We start from the raw sequence: 22,022 nt of genomic DNA on the forward strand, positions 1-22,022 counted from the left end.
AACAATAAAAGAAGAATTACACACTAAATTTATACCATACAATAAACAGCCTGATCTTTAGAAGAACTATCAGAACTCATTGACATCGACTTGTTAGAAGTTAGAAGTTTTCAATTTCTTGGGAAAGTCGACTTTTTCTTTTTTTACTTCAGTTATGTGGATTAAACCTCAAATTATTGATGAATAAATCATTTAATATTTATTCATTTGATGAGATATCGGCGCTTCTGATTGGTCGAAAAATTTCTTTGATACCTGCATCAATAAAATTTTTGCCGGATCTACTTTTCTGTTTTGATCTAACACTATTTATAGAACGGGTATTTCCAAGATAAACACTGTCAACAAAATGTAAAGTTGTGTCTGTTTTATTGTCAGCAAAGAAAATGCAATCTTGTGAATATAAAAACTTGAAAGTTTAACCTTCAAAAATGAACGAAACACATTATTTGATTCACGAAATAGAAAATTAAGCGTCTTCTCACGATTTCGTCTGCTTGAGATCAATCAACATTTACAGCGAGGCTGGCTGTTCCTTTTCCAGGAATATTATAACGAACATATAGGCCTATAAACTTTCACGGTAACACTGCACTGCTGTTCAAATTTGGTAACGATAATCATAAGTTTCAAATTTACACACGTACATGATCGGTCATCAGAAATAGAGTCGTAAAGAAAAGCTATGAGTAATGCATCAACTCCTTCGGCGCATTCCAAGCGGCAGATATGCCATTTAAGTACATCACTGGCTATCTAGTTACCACAACGTTTACAAAAGTCGCTTATACATACTATTCTTTGTCGACATATCGGCTATTTTCGTACACGATCGCCTTTCCTTGGATGGTTATGTCCAGTTGCATTTTCCAGCGATCTCACATGAAAACTAGTTTTAATACGAGTTTTTCTGCACAGGGAATAATATCACAAGCTATCGCATGTATTTTCCTTTCGTTTTCAATTCAGCCGGTTCAGATTTTAACTCACTATTTGTGTTTAATCCATTAAATTCAGCTCAATAGCTCTGCATCAGCTGAAGGCGCATCCATTTTGAATACTGTTGCTGTTGTTGTTTTGTATTCATACGCGCCGCTTCATTTACATTATTTACATGTTTGATCAATGACACTTCACATTTTTTTATTTGAAAATGTTTTATTAAATGATAAGAAATGAAGATAATAATTTTTCTATTGATCGACGTATCAAAGAAAAAATTGACCGGAAAACTTTTTCATCAATGCGCTACGCGCATTGATGAAGTTTTCCGGTCAATTTTTTTCTTTGATACGTCGATCAATAGAAAAATTATTATCTTCATTTCTTAAAACATGTTTTTAAGGAAACCCGTCTATGAAAATTGATTTAAGACAATCAAACAAAATCAATAGAGAAAAGTTTTGACAAATCTAACTGACAGGGATTAAGTTTAAAGGACGCTTGGTGGTCAACAAATTAATCATTAGATCTACCTAAAATTTTATGATATGATCAGTTAAATTATGTTATATTATTAAGTAAAGAAAAATCCATGCATTTTATCTTTAAACTTTTGGTATTTTCCTATCATTTTATAGAGCTGACCTCTTCTTTTTAAGGAGATTTAAAAATAAAAAATGGCTACGATTTTCAAGTCCTATTTAATCGATTTTTTTTTTTAAAAATCAGGCGATAGATACCATTAATTATTTAGTAGTTTTCTGAAATATAGGAGCCAATGGTTGATTTGATAACCGGCACAACAGAATTCACTCACTTATTGGACCTCTGGCTCACCGAAGTTATTTGTTTATGCTATTTATAGAAAGAGAGTTGAAAAAAAAACCTCTTGCCAACACCTGAAAAATTAAAACCAAGGAATCAAACATACTATTTCATCAATATTCGAAATAGTAACTAGAACAAAACTCGTTGCAAAGCAAAGAATAGGGCTTCCGTTGCACTGCTCGGCGAATAAGAATGAGTGTTAATCAATTCTTTGTTTTGCTTTTTAATGCATTGTATATGTATTAATTAAGAAAAATTTTAATCAACAGAAATACTTGTAAATTGAAGCAGCCATTTTATGATTTTAATGTTCATGATCGCTAGAATATTTTTGAATAAAACATTGGTCTATTTCATGACAGTCTATCAAAAATGGTCTTTATACAATTAAAAGGGCACCAATGGTTAAGCATGCGAACCAACCCAAAGTTAATCAACGAAATCAGTGCTTACTGAAGTGCAATATCCCAAAACAAATTGATATGATATAATGTATAACTCCAATATTAACTCTAATTTTAAGGTTTTGTTTCACTCTACAACATCTCGGAATTCAGGAACTTCCAAAAGCCTCGCACCCATTTCTGAACCCTTACTAGTTTTTGCCCTAAAGATCTTTAGGCGGTCTCAAATTATCATGCTTCTGAAAAACTCCTTCATACATACACGTTCTTCATTCAACTAACTTTCTCCTCCACCCCCCCCCCCTCCTCACCCCACTCTCATTTTCTGGAACCACGCCAGTTTAAAGACAAAAACACAATAGTCCAATTTTTGAAATCAGAAAAGTGACAGAAAATAAACCTTTGTTTTTATTATGATTGTGGTGCTCAGAATGAAACTGGTCAACTTTGTATAGCATTTTTTTTTCATATGCCTTTTATGCTAGTGCAACGTTTTTAATCGTTTTGATAAGACTGTAAATCTTATATAGATTAAATAATCAAATCCAGCATAGCCATAGTCATTTCAAACTAACTTCTTTAAAAATACATGTACTTCATGAACATTTTCTTCACCAAAATAGTTACATTAAAAAGAATCCCCATAACATATTGTCAAAGACTTTACGGTGTAGTCAGTGGTTTTCAGTCAATGCTGACCTCCTTTATTTATTTATTTTCCTTTTGTTATTTTTGACTTTTCACTTTTTTTTTATCTGGCAACATAGAAAACATATGTATTCCTACTAAAGTCTGTCCCAAGTTTTTGCTTCCATCACTTTTTGATGATTTTAAATAAATACACATACCTGTGAAAGAAATTTAGTTGAAATCGATAAAAGGGAAAATATCCCAGATATCTTTATTGACACATTTTCATTAATCACTCATAAAAGTTCAAGGAACGAAAACAAAAATCTTACGGAGATTTATAATGGGTAATGTTTTCATCTTTTCACCATTCGGAACTCACTCGGAATACCTCGCACAATTTTTCAACGTTATCATCCGGGCTATTTCATGGCTGATGCAATGCAGAATCCCCATCGACTTTCTATTTTGGGTTTTATATTGAACCATGAAGCGGTAGAGGGGGTGTTTCAAAACAGATAATCTGGACAATTTTCATATTAATGGATGAACGTAGTTTGAGCACAAAGGTGTTAATGATTATCGAAGTATAAAGCCAAAGGTGGTGGAAGCAAAAACTCAGGACAGAGTACAGGTCTGAAAAAAGTAAGGAACTGTACAAACATATTTTTAAGGATAACAGACCATCATTCTACCACTGTCGCACAATAAATAACCATTTAAATTATAATAATAATAAAATAAAATAATAATAAATAAATAATGACAAAACTCGCAGATTCATGTTTTAATACAGGTACAAACATGCAATTGGTTTACATTGCAACCTCACAGTAAAGATTCTATTAAAACACAGTAATATTTCGAACTTCAAACTGAAGATCGATGTTATGTGCGACGACAGTCATTTGCAAATTGAGAACGTCGTTTACAATGTTACAGGAAATCAATTCAGCGACACTGAGACGTATAGGTGTCTGGAAGGTTTTAATCATACATCCGGGGATCTGTACAGACGATGCAATCACCTGGGCTACTGGACAGGAACATTCCCTACGTGCAGTATGTTAAGCATTGAAATGTATCAAATATAAAATTTAACATTACCGTAAATAATTTAAGCTATGTATTCAAACCTCAAAACAATGCAAATCGTTTATATTTTCTGACAGACTGCATTGAATGGATGAAATATGATAAATCATGGAATATTTAAAACGAAATATTGTAGAAACATGATAAATAAAAGACGTATTTATTCATAAGCGGTACAGTAACAAAAGGTAATTGTTTCAGCTTTATATTTCTAGGTGCCATGTGTGACATAACAAGCTTGCTTATTGACAACGCAAACTACACAATAACAGGAAACCTATACAACGACTCTGTTACGTATAGCTGTCTGGAAGGTTCCAATCATACCTTGTACAGACGATGCAATCACCTGGGATACTGGACAGGAACAAGTCCTACTTGTAGTGAGTTTACCATTTTGATACACACATAGACACAGTGCACCCCCCCCCCCCAACATACACACACCAAGTATCATACTAACATTTTATTAAGCTTTACATGTAAGCTAATGAATTATTTTAAAAAGACCTCAAACCATTTCTCAACATAAATTAACGATTTCTTTTATTTTAATAGTTATGCAAAAATACATTTGAATTTGAAAATACACTTTGCCAATGTACATGTAGATAGACCGTCATTTGTAGAATTGTACTTGGTTTAATTGAAATGTAATAAAAAGAACATGTATTTGATATTTTTATAGCCAGTATGTGCTATTGTCCATGTGGATCCAATTAATACAATCGTAACTGATACAGAAGCATTCCAAGCCAGACTAGAGGAAATAAAATCCAAACTCTCTATCAAGGCAAACGAAATTTCTAAAGCTCAGCGTTTAAAAGTATGTGCAAAAGATGAGCGAACCTCAGCGAAAGCAGTCGGGAATATCCTAGGTAGACTGCTTATCGGGAAGTTTTGTATTATCCATTACTGCAAGTGATTTACCGTTCCTCTTTCGTGAAATCAAGAAAGCATACAGAAACATAAGGTCTTAGCTGGAAAATTAATACATGTGTTTTGCTTTTCACACATTTGTCATTAGTTACGATATGAATATAATAATGTATGATGGGTACTGAGATACATCAATAAGGTTTTACGACTTTGGAGTCGGGCAACTTGGGGCGCAGTCAAAATAATTTATATTGATAACAATTACATGCATCTTATAATTGCATATAACAAAAATACATAATATGAATTATATAATGTCTTATGGAGAAACTTTGGAAGTTCCTGCTTTACACAAAGATTGCTTATGCTCTGGAGGTGTGTCGTTATATTGACCTAAGGTCATTAGGGCAAGTTCAAGATCAATGTAAAAAAATGCACAATTCCCGTCCAGGCCATATCATGTAATGGAAATATATTAAAAGCTACACCTTGATGCAAAGATTTCTTGTGATCTGAAAGTATGTCGATCGTGACCTTCAGGTTTGGTCATTTGTGGAAGTTCAAGGTTATTGAAAAAAATATCGGCGTCTCCATTACCTTCCAATAGAGAACTACTTTTTTTATCATTTGCTACAATTTTTTATATTATATCATTATATTTTTGACAAATATGATTCTTCAAGTGAAATTATACACTTCCCATATTGAAAATGTCATTACCATTTCAAGCATAACATGACATTCTTGCCCAAATTATTTTTATTTGTTTCTTATACCCCAGTATTTTTGGTACAGTACAGCAAAATTATATTTTTCAGCGGGGGTATAATTTGTGAGCTTGCTCTGCTAACGGTATCACTACTTAAGGGACCTCACTACACCTACATTTATACTTTTTAAGACACTACGTCACAAGTCATAGTTTAGTGGTTAAAGTATTGGGCTTCGAATCCGCCTGGAGCTTTTGTTCATGTTAACTGAATTAAAGGACTATGTGCGGTATGGTCAAATATCTTCCCCCGATTTAAACCAATTTTAAATAGTATCGTATAAAAATAAAATCTTCACAAATCATTGCATAGAGGATGCCTATGACGTTAATCTTGATTTTAATCATCATTGCTCATTCGCTGTTTATCTATGACGTCATCTAAATGGCCTAATTCCGGCAAATTTGCAAAAAAGGAAAATATTCTCATTTCTGCTCTATATTTTGCATTCGGAAGTATAAAGCGCTGGTCTGCTCAAGTGCGATTTTAACACATGTTTTTTTTTTTAGATAGTTATACACATTATACTAAAAAATGGTACTTGAGCAAGCCTGCGCTCGACGTTTCCAAGTCGAAAAACCATCGGAAAACACCCATATTTTGCTACAAAACATCAATTTATCTAAATGATGCAATCTTCATGACGTCATTTCTACATTATGACGTCACTGTGGTGATTACCTTTTACACCTTTATTTTCAATATGATTTCAACTATCTTACACCTTATTTTTAAAAATCTTTCTAAACCTTTGATTTTAGGGGCAAAAAAATGCATAAAACCGCACATAGTCCTTTTTGAAAATGTAATTTTTCATCCAAACTTGCACATTTTTTTGCCTATTAGACTTAAATACTTCTTATCCATAATGATATCTATCATAATCAAGTAATTTTCTGCTGATTTGAGAAAATATTTTACGGTGTAGTGAGCCACCTTAATTAATAGGGGTAGGTAACAATTTGGGATAGATATTTTATAATTTTATTTCTCTGCTTTTTATATTTAAATTGTTCACTTGTTTATTGTTGATGATGGCTGACATTTGAATGTCAGTTGTCGAGTTATGTGAAGGTACAGATGTCCCAATTTTTTGTTATGTAAACAATGATTACATTCGTTAAATATTTGGCAAGGTTTTATTTAAAGCAATTTTTCTCCTTGATTTCTTCTTATGAACAGAAATAAACAGTGTTCCATATTTGTCAAATTTGTTTGAAACCTTGTTTTCTCTACTTTGAAATTTTTGCTGAAGTATTTTGTTGTCTAATATGAAATATCAATTTTTATCTTGATTCTGTTGACACCAGATCGTTTTATGGATTTTTGAGATGGTTGACAGTTTGTTTTTGTCATTTTTTTCATCTATGGTCGGGCGCTTTCAATAAAAGCTCTGAAATAAAACAAACTATATTATCATTGATATTTTATTGTTTAAGATTGACATTTTTAGCTCACCTGAGCTGAATGCTCAATTGAGCTTTCTGATCACATTTTGTATGTGGTTTGTTTGTCCGTCTGTCTGTCTGTCCATAAACTTTTCATATTTTTGACTTCTTCTCAAGAACTATTGGACCAATTTCAACCAAACATAGCACAAAGCACCCTTTGATAAAAGGAATTCAAAGTTGTGAGAATTACATCTTCGCTAGCCAAGGGTGACGATCCACTCTGCTACTCTTTTCACCCTTGGCAGATCGAGTCGACTTTTGTTAGTTTCGAGGAGCGCCCTCTAATGGAAAGCGAATTTAGCTTCCGTCAACTTCAGCCAATCAGAGTTTACGTAACATAAGGAGTATTCATCAAAAATGGCTGCGCCCATAGAAAATAATATTGAAGCAGATATTTGCAAAAGATTTAAGATTCCTGCTCTCAGACCTAATCAAAAGAAAGCTATTTATGCTGTCAGTGATAGAAAAGATGTTTTCGTCGGAACGAAAACAGGCAGTGGAAAATCTCTGACCTACGAGTGCATTCCAATACTTTTTACCGGAGCGTGTGTCATTATAATAACGCCGCTAATTTCTATAATGTCTGAACAATGTAAAAAATTGACTGCTTTGGGTTTCAAAGCGACCTACATAGGAAAAGACTCAGCTGAAACGAATGACATAATAAATGGGGAGTATGACTTTATTTATGCAAGTCCCGAACAGCTGGTTGGTGATTTGAAATGGCGAGATGTCCTGAAATCTGATATCTACCAGCGAAAGCTAAGAGCAATTGTAGTCGATGAAGCACACACAGTCATACAATGGTAAGTGACTTAGATTTTTTAAAGTTAGACATACAGTTAACAAACTAGCTGAGGTTGTAAGAACTTATAACAATTGATCTATGCTGTATATAATAGATAATTTGGTTTAGAATTGAAGCTGCTCGCTGAAAAAAAGTATACAAACATATAGTTATATAATGTTATATGTTATAGGGGAGACTCTCAAGACAAGAAAACAGAGCCATTTAGAGAATGGTTTTTTAGAATTGGGGAACTTCGTTCACTGTGTTCCAGCGCTCAAATGGTGGCACTTACAGCAACAGCAGGCCCAAGCAACAGAAGAAAAATATTAAATCAATTAAGCTTTTCTTCCAATGCAGAAATTGTTGTTGAATCTCCTGACAGATTGAATATAAAAATATCATCCAAATGTATTCCTAATAATGACAAAATCGAGAATGTGTTTGCATGGTTAATTTCTGACTTGAGAGCACTAAAAGAAAAGATGTCACGTCATGTTATATTTTGCAAGGCTATATCTGATGTTTCAAAACTGTACGTTGCTTTTGTTAAAATATTTGGTGCAAACTGTGAATTGATTAACATGTATCATAGTAAAACTAATGAAAAGTTAAAAGAAAAAATCAGAGCCGACATGGCTGTGGATGGGAAAATTCGAATTCTTATCTGTACTAATTCTGCTGGGATGGGCGTAAATTTTTTTGGCCTGAATAATATTGTTCATTATGGATTGCCCAGAGAAATGGACACTTTTGTGCAACAAATGGGGCGATGTGGTAGAGATGGCATGCTGTCAAATGAACTCATACTATTCAAAAACCACAAGGGACACTTAAAGAAGGTTGAATGTGATCTCGTAAAATTGGCAAAAGACAACAATGAATGCAGGCGAAACAATTTGTGCAAAGCATACGCGATGAAAAAAGCTGATATCATTCCCATTCATAATTGCTGTGATGTCTGCGAGAAGAAGTGTAGTTGTGATGATGACACTTGTCCCAACACCCACAAAGTTAACCAAGAGACAGAACAGGAAGAGGAAGCAGAGGAAGAAATGAGTCGAGAGGTGTCTGAAGAAGACGGAAAATTTCTCAAACAAAAGTTATTAGCTTTGAAATATCAAATGTCGGTTGAATATGACAGTGTTTTGCAATTTGAGTTAATTTATGGTTTAACAGATAAAGTTATTGATAGTGTTGTTGAAATATGTCATCTAATATTTAATCCAGATGATGTCATGAAGTGTTGTCAAATATGGTCATATGCATCAGCTGTAATTGTATGTAATATTGTCAATGAAGTATTTGGAGACATAGAATTTTATCAAATAGACACTGACTCTGAATAATAAAGTATTCTGTATAAAAGTGCCCCACAACAGCTCGATATGCCAATCAATTATTGTTAAGTTATAATAGTTTCGAGTTCAAGAGATTAGTCTGACAACCATTTCAACAATTTTTCATTTCCTATAATGTTTGATGTACATACATCTCCTGTGGTTTAGGTATTATTATAACAAATGATACATCATTTTCTTTCCTACTGGTTGTGTTACAATAACAAGTGCCTATCTGCAGCTTTTGTTTATTGCATGGTTGATTAACAATGATACATCAGAACAGATCATGTTTATTATTTTGTCATTTTAGTAAGACATGACACTGTTCAATTTATGTAAAGATATGAAATTTATATGAAATAAAATAGACTTGCTGATGTATTTATTAATCTTTTTGAAAAGAAATGGCATTTTACAAATGTTGGGCTGAATGTGAATTGATTAAAAATTGATGGATAATTTTGTCTAAAACATAAGTGAAATACATGCACATGTATTACATATTTTAAAATATCAATCACAATTATAATAGGGACATATATTCATTTCTCTTTATAAAAAGTCTTATAAAAGAATAAAACATCATAGTCCAATTTTATAAAGAAGATAATGTAAGTGCACTGTTACAATAATTGAGGCATATAAATATGATACTTAATTAAATGCAACACTCTTACTGTACATAATTAAAATTGTTGAAATATTTTAAAATTGGAAAGGTCTGTTATTCATAAAATCCATCAATTGTTTCACTTTCTATACACTTGCAAGTTTAAACACATTCATAGGATAGTCGCTCCTTGTTTTCGGAAAGCCATTTATGTAGCTCGGTCACTTTCACACGCGAATATACATCTTTAAATCCTGGAAAATTAGAAAATTCTCTGCCAGGAGTTCTCTCAAAAATGTTTGCTGACATAAGTTCATTCACCATAGCAACAATGTCATTCAGTTTTGATGGTGGGGGTCTTTTGTGTCCAGTCTTCTTTTTTTCCATTTCTTTCTGCATATTGATCAGTATTTCTTCTTGAATTTGCAAGGACAATGCTGCATTTCTAGCACTTTTGTAAGTTGCATTAGATCCTTGAGCATGAATCTTTTTCTTGACTGCTTGAACTAACAGTTCAACTAGGTTGTCATTTGGTATATTGTGACCTGTATTTCCTTGTAAGTTAGCTGTACAGTTCCATAGGTATTCGTAAGCCATTTTTGGTGTTAGCAAAGCATAGCAATAGGCCATAAACCTGAATAACCACAACTGGTACTTGCTATGGTTTCCCACACGTGACAGTAACATCTGCAATTTGGAGTTTAGCAAAATGCGGTTGCCATCCCCCAACTGGTAGGCATCGTTTGTATCCCTTAAAAGAAGGGCACACTTCATAAATGAGGCGGAGTACACAGCAATATGATCGTAGTCTTCTTGAGGTATATTCACCCCTGTGTTTTCCGTGATGTCCCACTGATGCTGGTCTCTCAGATGCCGTTGAATGCCATTTGCAGTCTTGTATTGCCTGTCACACACTTCACACACATAGCGCTGTTGCCGGTTGTCAAACATTGCCTCAATCTGTCGTTTTTGTGTATCCATCGCAGCAGCTTCGGTCAATAATGTTGGCAAGTCTGAAAATTACATGAAAAATACATTTTTTTTTTAAATTTGTACTGCTGAGGCCCTAAAAAATTTCATATACATGTATTTACAACTGCAAATATTATTTCTTATAATTACAAATTAGTGCAAACAAATTTAATTCTTATCGAGTTTAAAGATCATAATGCCACAATGAAAATCACAACGGAGATCACACAAGCTTACAATGATACAATATTTTCATATAAAATAGTGTTATATTCTGATTTTGGTTGTAATGAGCTGACTCAAATGTAAATAATAATAGCAATGTTAAAAAATTCACAGGGATATAAACTTGGTTGTTACATGATAAAATCTACTGAGAAGCGCTTGATTTGCACTTCACATGATTTGATCATGTGACCAGTCAAGTTCATCTCCCAGTGAACTTTTTCACGTTGTTATCTATTTTTTAGATGGATCAATTTTATATAAGCATTGAATTTACTAGTTAAACATATAGCATACAATTTACTGGAATTATCCTACATATTAATTAGGTGCATATATAAATAATTTATAGGTACCATTGGGTATTTTTATGTATTTCTCCAAAATTTCCTTAGATATTTGCGAGATAAAATTGTACTGTTCCTCCTTCGGTAGGATGTCAAACAGTGTCTGTTTTCTACTGGAAATTTCATCTATGTCCGACAGATCCAAGAGGTGTAAACATGCTGTCACAATGTAAGCATCCAAACAATCATCAATAAATGAATAGTGGGCCCTAGAGAAACAATCATGAAGAAAGTACAATATACATATTGCTCAACAGAATGTAAATAAACATAAAAACATTTTTTAAGGATGCTAAATTTGTCGTACCTGTATTTCTGCACAACTTCTTCAGAGCCATGAACGTCAATCCGACCTATAAAGTTCCGGAGTTGGCATAAAGATCCTCTGTCTCCCGAGGCAGTTTTCTTGTAGAAAATCTGATATATAAGCTGAAATAAATAGAATTTGACAATAATATAAATGATAATTTCTGTTACGAATTAAACAAACATTGACACTATTGCAATATTAAAGTGACAGAAAATGTACACATAAATGAATGGAGTGAATGATCTGAAGTGATGGCAATTTATTTTTAATATCAGATAGATTAAAATGATATATATATTGGATAGTGATAATGCTTAAATATCAAAAAAAGGATAATACTAGTCCATGCAACGAACAACATGCTCATAATTAATTGAATAAATCATCAATAAATGCTAAAGGTACCTCACTACACCTAGACTTATAATATCTAAGACCTCACAAGATGGCGATTTAAATGTTTTGTTAAAAAGTATATATCCTTCGATTGGGTTGTATATCATAATAGCTCAATGGTTACAGTATTGGGTTTCTGAACCGCAGATCATGAGTTCGAATCCACCCGGTGTAATATTTCATTCAAAATTGCACATTTTTTGCCTTTAAACTTAAATACTTCTTACCCATTATGATATCTATCATAATCAAGTAATTTTCTGCTGATTTGAGAATATTGTTCACAGTGTAATGAGGCACCTGAACTTTGAAAATAAAAAAAAATGAATGAAACTATAATGATGTAAACACAATATACAAATTTGAAAGAAAAAACAATTTTAACCCTAAAAGATTAGGGGTTTAGGAAATCCATTTTCTATTTGAACAAGTGCCCCCCCTCCCCATTTCCATGTTTCACAAATTCTGTTAATCATACAGTAAATAAGAGATGTTTGTAAAACACTAAACACATATGCCCCCTCGCTTAGACCTCTGTGAAGAAAATGAACAAATTTCACTTCAGTATGTGTTACCTCTGTGAAGAAAATGAACATAAACCATTTGTGGACCGACCGACAGCAGCAAAGCAATATGCCCTCCCTTCTTCGAAAGGGGGGGGGGGATAAAAATAACAATAATTATAGAGGATTGGCTTTCTTGAAGAGGCATTTAAATTTACCGGTACCAGATAAAATAAATTATGCACATGACAAAATCAAAATTGCGAGTTCCTTTCAGTATGATTATGTTTAATGCATTGCAGCATCAAACTATCTCTTATCATCTATATCTAGCCATGTTCAATCTAACAACCCCAGATTTTTTTGTTAATGAAACTGACTAATAAAATGTAAAACAAACATGCCTTTTGAAACAAGAAACTTAAACATCAACTGTGGCCCATTATGATACCAAAAGAAGGTTCATCATTCTGTGTAATCCTTCGGGACGGTGTATTAACCCACCAAGTCTGTCATAATCTGTGTCACCATTCAACATGGCAAGTTGAGCTGAATAAGCTCGTTCATTGGTAAGCACGTCACCTCCGAACACTTTTTTCTTGATGACAGCTGGATTTTCTCCATCAGTATGAGCAATGTAATTGGCATGTATGTGTTCCAAGATAGTGATCATGTCCTCAGACTTGTTTTCACTTTTATCCAACATGTCTAGCAGTACAAAATTTGACTTTTCTGCAAGTTCCTTCAAATGAGGGTTTTGAATGAACTTGGGCACACAGTCTTTGTACTTCTTTAGGCAACCCACATATTTGACAAGGACATTTGTTATATGGTATATGAAGTGTTCATCCAATTTTCTACACTCGTCGAAATTTGGTATAAATGTACAATTGTCAACTGATTTTATATCTGCAATTGGTGCTGTATCATTTAACAATGGATTCAGAACTCTTTTTTGTAGCCCCACCAGAAGAAACCAGTGCCAACTCTGCCTTTTTCTATCTACACTCATCTGAGATGGACTTCTAGTTATGTCTATGTTATCCCCAATAATATCACAAGATATCTGAGAATCATTCTTACCCGATTCTTCTAATTCTTCCTTTTCCTTCAGCATAAGGGTTCCAATTTTCTCTTTCTGTCTCTGTAAGAGCCTCTGTTTCTGCTTTGACATTGCTGATGATGATACACATACACCAAGTTTTGCTAAAGTATCAATAGCCTGCAATGATCGATATTTAAGTATTATACATGGGAAATCTGTTTATTTAATTTTGGTCCCTGCTAAATTTTATATTGTAAATAATATTAATTCAAGCTAATTCTGTATTCATGACAATTTTTCTTACAGAATATTAGCCATTTAAACTGGTGCAGTTTAGGCTAAGTTTACCTTGATATAATTATAAATCTCTGAACATCATAATTGCTTAATTGATCAATTCAAATATCATTCTTCAATCTTCAATGTAAACTATTCTTTATGAAACAAAAACAGTATACTACCCGTTATATAGTTAAATGTGTAAATTGTAAAATAAAAGATAATCAATGACAAAATTTAACTCCTTGATTACAAAGATTTGTACTATCCTAATATTTTCTTAAAAACCAACCTCATCTGTTGCTCCCCCTTTATCTAAAATCTGAGCTACTATGTGGTGGAATGCTGACAACTGGTTGTTGCGAAATTTCAGCGCCACTGCTGCAGTGACAACAGTTCCCAAAATGGATCCTTTCACAGAATGTTGCAGAACTCCATGCAACAGTGGAGCTTTCTTTTGTATTTCAATGTTCAATTTGTCCAAGGAGAAAGTTGACACATTTTCACTGCTGAAATCTCTTAATACTGAAGGCAACCTTTTGGAACACATGGCAGCACAGTCCTTCTCCACTTCAGAGAAAACGGCTTTGTTCACCGCTGCTTTTAGTGGTGTTTTGTAGATAATTCTTCCAATTCTGTCACATGAACTGTTGTTTGTTAAGGTTTTGACAATTTTCTGGCAATGACCTAATGGAATAATTCTACTTTTCACTTTCTCACTCTTGGTAGTTCTGTACAGCACCTAAAATCAACAGTTTATAAATTTTGAATATAATATTCACTTGTTCAAGTTATCAACATATTTTCAGCTCATCATATCATAAAATTGAAAGTGTGTTCTGGTATTGAGAAAATAATAATAGTACTAATATAAAATATAAAAATACCTTGAGTTTACTTGGCGTGAACGACTTTATGGTAATAGACATGGCTTTCTGATTTTCTGGAGCTGATTTTAATGTTTCTACACATGGTATCTCCATCTGATCTGCATTTTGTAAACTGATTTTGGCATGACTTTCTCCGAAGTCGTTTTTCTGGGGGGTGGAAAATAACGTTCTTTTACTTTTCCTTGGAGTTGGTGAATGCACTATTGTTCGTTTATCTTGGGACTTTGGGGTTCTTACTTTGATCAGTTGTAACGTTTTAGAATGTTTCTCCCTTAAAATTCCTAACACTTCACTCTTTTCCCTCCTGAGAGAGTCCATTTTGTGAATCAAATCAGTGTCAATCTTGCACAGTTTATTAAGCTTCGTAAAGCAAAACCCACATACGTATTTCGAAAGTCCATCGTTTGGAGAGGCTCTATAATCTAAAACTTGTGTCAACTGTTGAAAAACGCCAAAGGTTTCGCCAAAAATCACGCGTCTGTGTTTGATAGGCAGACAGTCATTACAAACACGACATACGTCTATGGGCGCAGCCATATTTGTTTACGAGATGATGATACAAGCGTTGCGATTGGATCAGCTATGCGTAGCTGCGTCCAATCAAAGAACAGATCGTATCTCCTACAAAAGTCGACTCGATCTGCCAAGAGTGAATAGAGTAGCAGAGTGGATCGTCACCCTTGGCTAGCGAAGATGTGAGAATTAAGGATCACGCTTTTTTCAAGGGGATTTAATTAGGAATTACTGATAATTTTTGGGATATTTTTAAAAATCTTGTTCTGAAGAACCATTTGGCCAGGAAAGCTGAAACTTGTGTGGAAGCATCTTCAAGTAGTGTAGATTCAAAGTTGTAAAAATCATGACCCCGTGGGTAGAGTGGTGCCACAATGGGGGGGGGGGGGGTGGGGGGGGTGGAGTCGAATTCTTACATAGGAATATATAGAGTAAATCTTTAAAAATCTTCTCAGAAACTTATTAGCCGGATGATTCTTTTAAATTGTGTAGACCTTGGCCCTTGGACAATTTTTTGGCGTTCAGAGTTTGATGTAGGTTAATATCCCATATTCACCCTACATAAACAATTGTGTAAGATCATTTTGAGAAACTGCAATGCATATCATGTGTAATGACTATAAAATTATCCTGTTAGAAAAGGGACTAATAATTAAAAAAAAACTCTAAGGGGTAAAATGGATATTTATTGATATAGGATCCACATGAATTATACAACATTGTCTGGATATGTTGTATTATGGTTCCATTGAGCTGAATTTTATCATACCTATTGTTCCTCAGGTAAGCGTTTGGTCTCTTTTGTACACCTTGATGTGTAAAATTCACACTTCAATTACACATTTATCTGCAAATTACACATTTTAATCTGTACATTTACATTTTTATCTGTACAACTTACAACTTAATGTGTTGAATTTACACCTTATTAATGTGTTATATATATACATGTATATAATTTTAATCTTTAGTTCGAATTTGTCGATTCTTGTTTCCGGAGAGTCTTGAACATAATCAAGCTTAAGTGATTTTTTAATCTATGGTCCCATTTTTTTCAATTTGATAGAGTACCTTTCAAGCTAGACCTTATTTGATTTTTTAAAAGAATCAAATATCGGGCATTTAATTTGTTGCCATCAGACTTCCTGTAAGAGCAATAATGTCGTTTACTAGCGCATTATTTGTAAAAGATTTACAGAATTACTGGTGTATGTACGCAATTAGTCAATAAACAGGCATGTAAACATCATAGAAATTACAGTGTTAATAATATCTTGTTTTAATGTCATGTTATATCTTTTTGTTCTTACCATAGAGATATACGATGTTTTATATAATTGTTTTAATTTTTTTTATATGCATCTTCGCTTGGCAACGGTTTCTATTTATTGGGGTGATCGAAGTGGATTGAACACATTTGGCTAACGAGTATGTTTCATGTTTCATCTTTTAATAAAACAAAACAGAATGAAAAAACACTTGTTCAGCAATGATTAAAAATCAATTCTACTGGGTATACATATAGTGTAGTTACATGCAGGAGTGTAAATACTTAGTTTATAATTGACAAATGTAAATTCACATTTCATATTTTTTGCAGATTGAAACTTTGTTCAATCGAAATGTTATCACGACGCATGCATTTAGATGATATAAAAGATAATTGAAATAGCTTTGAAGATGAATGATAAATTTATTAAAATTATGCATTTTTATTATTTCTCAATGAAGTACATTACAAAGTGATATTTATTTTGTTTATTTTTTCTCAAATTGCAAACTATTTTCAAAAACGTATTCAAGGTATATACATTGCGTCTGCAAAAACTGGTTTTCCTACCTTAACTGTTTTACTACATCATGTATTTGCAATGATATGTCAATGTTAATGAAAATTAATTTCGAAATTAATATAAGCATTATAAGCATAATATAGCATTCATTTTTTAAGTAATCGCTTTAATTTCTATCGCCCGAAGCAGTGTCCTGCATCTGGAGAGTCACTGACATGCGCGGATATATGGGGAGTTATTAACATGCGTGGATCTTGAGAATAAGTATGTGTGGGGAAGGGTGGTGGTCCGAATATGGATAATTATCTAAAATAGGCGTTAGATCCTGACCTTATTACTCGGACACTTCCCCTAAAAAACAAGTAGATTTCTTGATCTGCCCATTATTGACGTGACAATAAAAATAATCAAGTGCTATGATTCAATCAAACCTGCGACCTAAATTGTTTTACACATTAGCTATTTTTATCCTAAAGAAAAAAGGGAATTACTAAAACATGCCTTTATTTACAATTACAATGTAGTATATTTGAAAAAGCTAAGAAAACAATAATGAATAATAAAATTAAGTTTTAAAGAGTTGCGTTTTCTATAAACAGTGGACTACTGGTAGAAAATATTCTATCAATTTTTCTATCTAAAATGTCATTTATATATTTTAAAAAAAAACAAAAACAAAAACCCAACAACATCAATAATATTTGTTTATCCATACGACTTAGATATGTTTATCATTTTGATGTACTATGAACTGCTATTAACCATTAACTCACCAGTAGAGCTACAGATTGTGCCTGATGTTTTGGTTGGATTTTTTTAAAGAAATTGACAGCAAACACCAACAATACGTTTATATTCAGACTAGAAAAGAAAGATCAGTATTAATTTTTTTTTTATAGATAGATTGTTATATATCTCAAATTCTAGAATTGTAGTTCCGAAATACATTTATGTAATGCTTTCCGATCTGGCAAGGAGTCTTAAATATGAGTCAACACATGTATTGCAAAATTAGTCATTTTATTAAATGACTTTTAAGTATTTCTAAGTTAAAAATGTCCCAAGCTTAATACATGATCAAGCAATAAACAGCAGTTCAAGCCTGACCTCCAACAGAAGTCATCACAGCAGTTGAATAATGATCTGTGTGATATCGTTGATAGCAGTATACGCCTGACCTTTCACCATGCTGTAATATAAAACTATCAATTCTTATATATCTACGAACTGCATCAAAGTTCCACCTTCCCATTTTCTGAATACAGGTCTCTGAAAATCCAAGTTGTGCTCCATGGGTACACCCCATATTCAAAATTATGACCTTATAGAGTCCTGGATTTAGACCAATGAACCGTATAATGTTTTGTAAATGTTTTTACACAAAGCAATAGTAACTCGTCCCCCCCCAATAAACCAATAAATTGAAACAAATGGCCAGATTTATGATAAAAAGTTTGTATGACTTAATATAAATATTAAACTAAACACATGTCAGTATTTGCAGAAGCTTTCAAGTGAATTGTACAATTTATTCGATTTGTTTGTATTGAAGTTTTGAAGAACAAATTAGACTGCTGAAAGTGAACCTTGTTGAATTCAAAACCGAGATAAATTGGGTAAGTAATTAAAAGACGGGAATCCTTGTTAGAGGCCGGGTGGTGACAACCTTGTAAAATCTTTTTAACCAGAAATGTGATCTGTTGTATCTGGTAACCCTTTAATAATATGAAGATAACTGATTGCATATATATGGTGAGAAATGCTATTTGGTGAGTTAACATTTCAAAAATAGTTGCGAAATAAAGTTGCATGGTATATCTGGGGTAAGAGGCAAAAACTTCTGGAAATCTTTGAAACAACATCTGCCATGTTCTGTGGTATAACGTTTTTGAACTACATATTATTGTAGCAGCTAGAAGTCTGCGAGCCACTTCTGTCAGATCTTCAAGAGATCCTGTGGCACGGGTGTCACTCTATTGAAGTGCGGGGAGGACTGGCATACAGCCTGGAAATGAAACGGTGATAAGCGGTAAGCTGTGAAACTATAGCTAACACCAAGCGTCTTTCTAAACGCATAATTGACTCATTTTTAGCTCACCTGAGCTGAAAGCTCACGTGAGCTATTCTGATCACATTTTGTCCGTTGTCCGTCTGTCTGTCTGTCCGTCTGTAAACTTTTTACATTTTGAACATTTCTTAAAACCGCTTATCCAATTTCAACCAAATTTGGCACAAATCATCCTTATGGGAGGGCAAATATAAATTGCGGAAATAAAAGTCCGATCTGTATTCAAAGCGGAGAAAACCTTGAAACTGTAAAAAAAGGGGGGTGCATTTTTAAAAATCTTTTTCTCTAGAACTACTGATTCCATTTCAACGTAGTTTAACATAAATCATCCTTATGGGAAGGAAAATATAAATTGCAAAAATTAAGGGCTAATTCTGTTTCAAATCTGAGTTATTACGAAAATAATAATAAAGGAAAGGCGTGTTTCAATCAGTTTAATAGCTTCGGGTTCGGCATCCGGTAAAATGGGTAGGCAAGACTTGGCCTGGGCAAAACAAAAGATTGGCAGTTATTAATCTGCCAATCTTGTTAAAATTTCAGCATATTTGATGGACCAGTATATTTGTATTCGCTGTTAATATTGCTGCAAAATAATGCGTATTTGGAATTGACGATTGCCGATCTGCCCCGGCTTTTATTTTGCCACGGTCCGGGTTTGCATACCCATTTTACCAAGACTCGTATTCCATACTTCTAAAACGAGGTTCTTTGTTTAAAGCAGCCATAACATCATACGAAAAATGGTCGATCTGATAATGATGAATTTGCTTGTTGTGCAACAGTTCGCGTATGAAGGGAAATTTTTGAAACATGCAAAATATTGTGAAGTAAATAGAGGCTAAGCTAAATATTTCAGTGCGTTGACAGTTTTCTCACATGACGTTGGTGTTAGCTTGTTCTGCTTTTCGTTTCGTTTTCATTAGTTATGCTTTGTAACCTGGGAACTGTCGTCTGTATTTCGTGATTTTTACGTATCAAATCGAACAGAGACTTCGGTAAATCAAACAGTTAACTGTTTACCTGCGCAAATTAAGCAAAATCTGATGTATCAAAAAAGTACTGAAATACAATTCATTCTATCGGTAATTCGGCATTATCTTTTGCGTAATGGTAGATTAATGCAAAAGGTTTTGTTGAGATGCTCGGCATTTGCTCAAGTTTATTCAGTTTAAATAGAGTTTATTATCGCTGACGGAAATATGTAGGTATATACATGTATATATATGATTCATTTCGAAAAATAAATTGTGTTCTTTATTTGTTATAGTGAATGTTTCTTGTGTTTAATTGTTTACAATTTCTATTTACTAACCATATTTGAGTGTTAAGCTTCGAATTATAAGCAAGATACAGAGATTTGCTCACAATTCTATGTGTGTACACAGGTCTTAAAAACTAAAGATTAAAAAAGTAAAAAATTTGTCAACATTTATTAAGAAAATTTTCAAAGTCTGTTCTTCAAGAAACCAAATTTAACAACTTATTGTATTGTAAACTTAACCTTTTTTCGTCATTAAATTACTCCTACTGTACACGTGATCCTTGACTGTGTTTGTGTACATTTGTATAAACTGATTTTGAACCTCAAATACCAGTGAACTGGTCTTGAGTGAATAAAAGAATATAAAATCTTTGGCCATTCTTTTTTTTCATTTTATATGCTGAATAGGAAATACCAAGTTAAAAATCTTAAGCTGAATGTAATTAACTCATGTGAACAAAATATGACTCAAACCTAGGCGAACTGTGAGCTCTGTATCTTGCTTATAATACTACGATTGACGCTGAAATTTTGGTTGAACATTAGAAATTCTATATGAATTAGAGTATGTTAAATACTTGTACAAACAAAATAAAAGAATGATATTCTGTATATACCTACTCTCTGGGGCCCCCTCTTTATACAATAAATAATGTGAAATCTACATCAATTTTGATAGTTTTTCAGACACTAATAAATAAAAACGACATCTTTAAAACAGTTTCCATAGTTCTTACACATTTCTGTTGTGGGGATAAAGTTATTATCGCTATTCCTAAGAAAATATCACAGCGGAAAATTATCCTGGTTTGTACGCGAAGTAATTAACAGGCATTTAATTATAATGGAGAAGACAAATAATTTTTTGAATGTTTTTAATTTGAGGAACTGAGCACATTGAGGTACAATTTTCTTCTTCACATCTATACATGCAGGATTTTTTAAATAAAAAACAATAACTATTACATTTTTTTTAAATACAATAACTAGTAAGTAGTTGATGAAAAAATTGTACCTATATGCTCTCATATATTTTAATCGCTTTACAAAGTGGGGGGGGGGGGCAGAACGAAAATATAGGGAATTGGAAGTTAACAACTTAACAGTCTAACCCTACCAAATGTTTAGTTTTATATTTTGCGTAGGATTTTCTTATTCTGGTAAAAAAAAAAGTATTTCATGAAGGTACAATGTCAAAGATTACGTGTATGCAAAAATAAAGGTAAAATTCGAATACTTTACAATATTTTTTTTTTGTTATTCTACCGTGGGACCATATGGCACAATATCTTTTGAACGCCAATTGTTGCTCAGGTGAGCGTTGTGTGCCCCATTGGCCTCTTGTTTGATGTTTGATTATTTATGATATAAACCACTGCTATGTTGTCAGACGCAGGTAAGTACGATAAAATTTTTATTTTTTATTAATATATTTATAAAGATCTCAAATTGTAGAATTTCAGTTCTGAAATATATAAAATATAAAAAGATATATCATTATATATTTGTATGTAAAAGTCTCACTCTAAATAGCTGGCCCTTGCTTTATCGATTTCGACTAAAAACTTGCATGCTTGCTAAATTATGATCACAATACAATTTAGAACAACGTTCCTTCGGATGAGAAAATATTTAGATGTACTTCTTGAAATAAATATTTTTAAATATTTGTCTTTTATGT

At 32.9% G+C, this 22,022-nt stretch overlaps 3 protein-coding genes and 1 pseudogene across 3 annotated transcripts; 2 read left to right on the top strand and 2 right to left on the bottom strand.

Annotated features, from left to right (window-relative positions):
- Window positions 1-3,291: 3,291 nt before the first annotated feature.
- LOC128187540 (uncharacterized) lies at window positions 3,292-4,879 on the top strand (annotated as a pseudogene).
- A 2,413-nt stretch (window positions 4,880-7,292) lies between these two features.
- Window positions 7,293-9,449, top strand: LOC128187541 (uncharacterized). The gene is made up of 3 exons (XM_052857961.1): window positions 7,293-7,805; window positions 7,980-8,888; window positions 9,440-9,449. Exons 1-3 carry the CDS (start codon window positions 7,357-7,359, stop codon window positions 9,447-9,449), a joined length of 1,368 nt encoding a protein of 455 aa, XP_052713921.1. The 5' UTR covers window positions 7,293-7,356.
- A 301-nt stretch (window positions 9,450-9,750) lies between these two features.
- On the bottom strand, window positions 9,751-12,585 carry LOC128187542 (uncharacterized). Its single transcript, XM_052857962.1, has 4 exons — window positions 12,565-12,585; window positions 11,591-11,712; window positions 11,293-11,492; window positions 9,751-10,752 (listed from the first exon to the last, which is right to left on the bottom strand). Exons 1-4 carry the CDS (start codon window positions 12,583-12,585, stop codon window positions 9,902-9,904), a joined length of 1,194 nt encoding a protein of 397 aa, XP_052713922.1. The 3' UTR covers window positions 9,751-9,901.
- A 349-nt stretch (window positions 12,586-12,934) lies between these two features.
- Window positions 12,935-15,252, bottom strand: LOC128187543 (uncharacterized). The gene is made up of 3 exons (XM_052857963.1): window positions 14,704-15,252; window positions 14,105-14,558; window positions 12,935-13,752 (listed from the first exon to the last, which is right to left on the bottom strand). Exons 1-3 carry the CDS (start codon window positions 15,241-15,243, stop codon window positions 12,935-12,937), a joined length of 1,812 nt encoding a protein of 603 aa, XP_052713923.1. The 5' UTR covers window positions 15,244-15,252.
- Window positions 15,253-22,022: the final 6,770 nt, after the last annotated feature.

Source organism: Crassostrea angulata, chromosome 6 (genome assembly GCF_025612915.1).
Source record: "Crassostrea angulata isolate pt1a10 chromosome 6, ASM2561291v2, whole genome shotgun sequence".
Taxonomy (NCBI): Eukaryota; Metazoa; Mollusca; class Bivalvia; order Ostreida; family Ostreidae; genus Magallana; species Magallana angulata.